The 4,439-nt window shown below is 33.9% G+C and overlaps 1 protein-coding gene across 1 annotated transcript; it reads left to right on the plus strand.

The window, feature by feature from the left end:
• Positions 1–346: 346 nt before the first annotated feature.
• Positions 347–4,053, plus strand: HELRODRAFT_192146 (hypothetical protein; the record flags this gene model as incomplete). The annotated part of the gene is made up of 6 exons (XM_009020733.1): positions 347–496; positions 782–992; positions 1,092–1,202; positions 1,715–1,854; positions 3,477–3,633; positions 3,880–4,053. Coding segments are annotated over 6 exons (942 nt in total), but the record flags the coding sequence as incomplete, so codon positions are not given.
• Between the last annotated feature and the right edge of the window lie 386 nt (positions 4,054–4,439).

The following is a 4,439-nucleotide window of genomic DNA, read 5'->3' on the forward strand; positions in this document are numbered from 1 at the left end:
TGATTTGTTAACAATGTTAAATTTTGTTCAAGCGGATGGTGCACCATATATGTTAGGTCCCGATTTGCTGCTTTATTTAATTAGAGTTAGTTTTCCTTAAGCAACTTATACTCGCTGTATGCTCTATTGTCGTGCCTAGTGGTAATTTACTAACTAAACTTAAATCAAAAATTACAACTATAAGTGTGACTAAAAAATTATTAAGATTTTTAAATAAGGTCTGACTGAACAAAAAAAGTAGAAGCTGAAAACCTTGCTAATTTTCATCACTAGCGGAAATAGAGGAAAAAATGTCACAACACATCACGGCACAACATTTTTAATGCGGTGTTTTATTATTGAAAACATGGCAAATGATTTTTTAAAGCGAAATTCCTTTGACATTAGTGTGGATAAAGTTTCTGAACAAAATGAAATCAAAAAAAATTCATCTGATCTTGAACTTTTAAGAGCCAAATTTGATTTGATTGAAACGGACAGAAGAGCTTTAGTGCATGTAAAATATATGCGTCCAAATTTTTCAAACAAGTGATGTGGGCATTGATTTACCACTACCTACTTACGTAAAAAGAAGGATTTTTACGCCTCTTCGGTTTAAAATCAGGCATAGTCACAACGGGGGCGAATCTGGATTACACTTGACATTTTTGACCAAAAACTAAACATAGAAATAGACATGAGCGTGGCCTGATTCATTACAGAACCTTACATAAGAAACTGAGATAAAAAAAAAAACGCCAGCAACCATCTCATTAGATTTGAAAAATTTCTGCAATTTCAGTGGTATATAAATTTAGCTTTCGTGAACAAAAAATTGGTAATTGTGAACGATGTGCTATATGGAGCTGTACTAATAAATAAATCTGAAGTAATGGATTCAGCTTTGTCAAATCGGCATTTGATGGAGGCAGATGAGGTCATAACGTTATTTAGTTTTTTAGAAGTGGCCAACACCTTAAAAATGTCGGGAAACACAGACTTACACAAAAAAAGTAACAAAATGAAGTTGGTACTATTCGGGATATCTTGTAATAAACAGTTTGGTTGATTTATTATAAAATCCTTATAAAATGCAATTTTAAAATTTTCAGGCAAATATTGCATATTCAAGAAGGGCAAATGTCCTTTGATGTTCAAAGATGGGTGGATATATTGGGACGATGGTGGTTCTTGGCTTTGGACAACTACGCAGATGTCATCAGGTTTTTTTTGTTCAAGTACCATTTTTTAATATTTTTATTCAACTCTGAACAATATGCATTTCTTAATAATGCGAATATTTTTATTATATTCTTTTTTAAAAATATAAATACAGAATACTTATATAATAAATATAAAATAATTACACCAAGAAAAAGCGACAAGTAATAATGCTTTTCAAAGTATCTTTCATTTTAAGATGCAAAGCAAAGTTTGACGACTTAGTAAATTTTCCATCAAAGTCGGAATCGGTCATTTTTTGATCTGAACTCGACACCCTGATAGAAATTGTTTAATCATGTCAGTTTGTATCATTCAACTTTTCAGTGGGTGGTGTTCACTCTTGCCATATTTAGATCTGCCAGCATCATATACTAAATTGAACTGAAATTGAACAATTTCATGAATAAGTGTGCTGTGATGATTTTTTGTCATTTAATAACGCGCCTTTTTGAAATCACTGCGTTGGATCAACAAATTTCTATGTCAATTAAATCAATTTTTTTTTCATTAGGTACGTTACCGGATGGCACTTTTAATCGCAATACAAAAATTGAATATTGTTGCCGTGTCGATGGTCAAGCCAGTGTTCCAATAATCTTACCGACGCAACAACCGTTCTACTTGCTACAGTATGGAGACACCTGTCAAGAGGTTCATTTGATATTTAATCGGTTTTTATGGTTAACTTTTTTGAGACAGACGAACTCACGACGTTTAGAACTACAACCGCATGAACTTGTTATAGAACGCGATCTCATCAACTCGCTCTTTCATTATTATTATTATTATTATTATTATTATTATTGTGAGAAAACATGAGGCAAGACGTTTAGTTCCTATACCCAATTCTAAAATACATGCAAACACAATTTACACAATATATAACAAGAAGACTCACATACTTATATACTAACATAATTAATTAATAGTATTTGTTTAAAATAAAAAAAAAAACAAACAAAAAGGCGAAGTGCTAAAAATCGTTTTAGGCTCACTATTGCAGTTAAGTTGATTTGAGGTAGTTGAAAACCTACAATCCAGCACATCTCCCAAATACTGAAATGAAGTAACAGTTTCGATCCCGGTAATCGTATCATCATTTGGGCCCCGTTTTCGCGGATTGATGCAGGCGGGGCTCAATCATTTTCCTCAATGAGCCGGTAATTCTTGAGCATCGTCTGTAACACCACTGCTGACATTGTAGGCATTTAATCAAGTTGCTTCCAACTCCAGTCCCACACACCGAACATAGTCAGAGACCACAGGCTCAGCGGTACCACCGGTGATCATAGTTTTTGTTTTGTTATGGTTTACTTTTAGCCGTATTAACTCTCTCATACGCGATAATAATTATAAAAATATAAACCATTTAATTATTAAACTGTCACTGGCACTATTATGGTCGCTAATGGGGCTCTAACAGGCGGCAGTTTTGCTAAACCTTTAATTAAGTTTGAATATTGTTTGAATATTTATTTTTCCCTTCAATTAAGCAACTCTGACCAGCCAGAGTGTCGAAAATATCCGACTTCAGCCCCTCAAAAAATTCAGACTCCAGGTAAAAATTTCCTACTCCGGGTCCCGACTCCTAAAAATAATTTTCAACTTATGCGTATGCGTAATAATTCTACCTTATTATCATTTTAAAAAACTTAAAATCAGTCTATGTAATTGTTTTTTTAGTAAAATTACTTTATATTTATGCTTCAGAGCATACAAAAATAAATTATGTGGTTTTATTGACACTATTAGCATCTATTTTTAGTATTAAAGATGATTGCATATTGCTGCTACACATATTTATCTTCTAAAAAACATGATCTTAAAAATTTTTTTTTATTAAAAAATAAACAATTAACATTTTCCTAAGTCGGAGTCGGATAAAAAATATCCGACTCCGTCAAAAATTTTGACCGACACTGTCTTCGACACTGGCTACTATGGCTAGCAATAAATAAACGCTCATTTGGTTACAACAATCAATAGATTTTCAGTCAAAAAAACTAACATGGACAGCTCCTATCTTCATGCACATTGGTTTGCAAAAACAGCCAGGCACCATTCTTATTGGTGTTAGTAAGGCATATTTTTGCTTTCTCGTGACATGAACCTTGTTAGCACCAATCCGCCACAGCACTAATTCTTTGATTCGCATCGATAAATTTTTAACATAATTAATTTATCGTATAAATTTTTGTTAGATCAAGTCCGCGAATACACGTTATTGAATTTTTTCAGTTAGATGTTTGCTCAATAAAACCTTTTACATTTAGGTTCAAGATATGCTGGTACGAGAAGAGTGGTTGTATTGGGTGGATGAATGGGTGATGAATTATAACAAAGCTGAAGGTTTCCATCCACGCATCATCAGAAACCCAAAATATACAACACTTCTCTACTATTGCTATTACTATTCTATTTCTGGCACCGGTAAGTCTCTTTCTTTCTCTCTCTCTCCCTATATATATATATATATATATATATATATATATATATATATATATATATATATGCATACATACATATACATATATTTTTTTTACTTATCTAAATATTTAAATTTATATGTGATGTGACTGCGTGCGTGCGTGCGTGCGTTCGTTCTTTCATCCGTGTGTATAAGCTTATTTATCTGTTTGAAGTTGAAAATAATAACTTTTATTCATTTTCCCACAGATCCCACCGACCCTAGATTGAGCTCATATTTACAACGCAACAACAAATTTAAAAATTCAAACAACTCTAATTACAGTTTTGGTTGGCAGACATTTCTGACAATATTTTATGTTACCGCAGCAGTTACAGGCATGATTTTTCTACTGGCCATACTGTTAGCAGGAGGTCAAAGATTAATTATACATTTCAGAAGAAGACGACGAAAACAGAATCAACAGCAAAGTAGACTCAACAGGTCAGCCACTCCAAACACGGCTCTGATGATGATGGTGTCCAGTGATGGAATGGCAGATGTTCGGATGGGGAGGAGAGCTGAAGAAGAAGATTGTAGTGGTGCCGCGACCAGATCTTCCAGAATTATTACTCATTACAATGGCAACTACAGCGATGTTCTTCTTAACAACAACAATTATTATTTCAAATCACATTTAACCCCTCCGCCGTACCAGCAACTCCTGCCCCAACAGAAGCGGTCGAACCTCGTCATTCAGAGGTTGGACGACAATTCAACACTTTTGTGCGAAGATGGCGAGGAGCCACCACCAGCGTACGAGCACGTG

This window comes from Helobdella robusta, assembly GCF_000326865.2.
Source record: "Helobdella robusta unplaced genomic scaffold HELROscaffold_29, whole genome shotgun sequence".
Lineage (NCBI taxonomy): Eukaryota > Metazoa > Annelida > Clitellata > Rhynchobdellida > Glossiphoniidae > Helobdella > Helobdella robusta.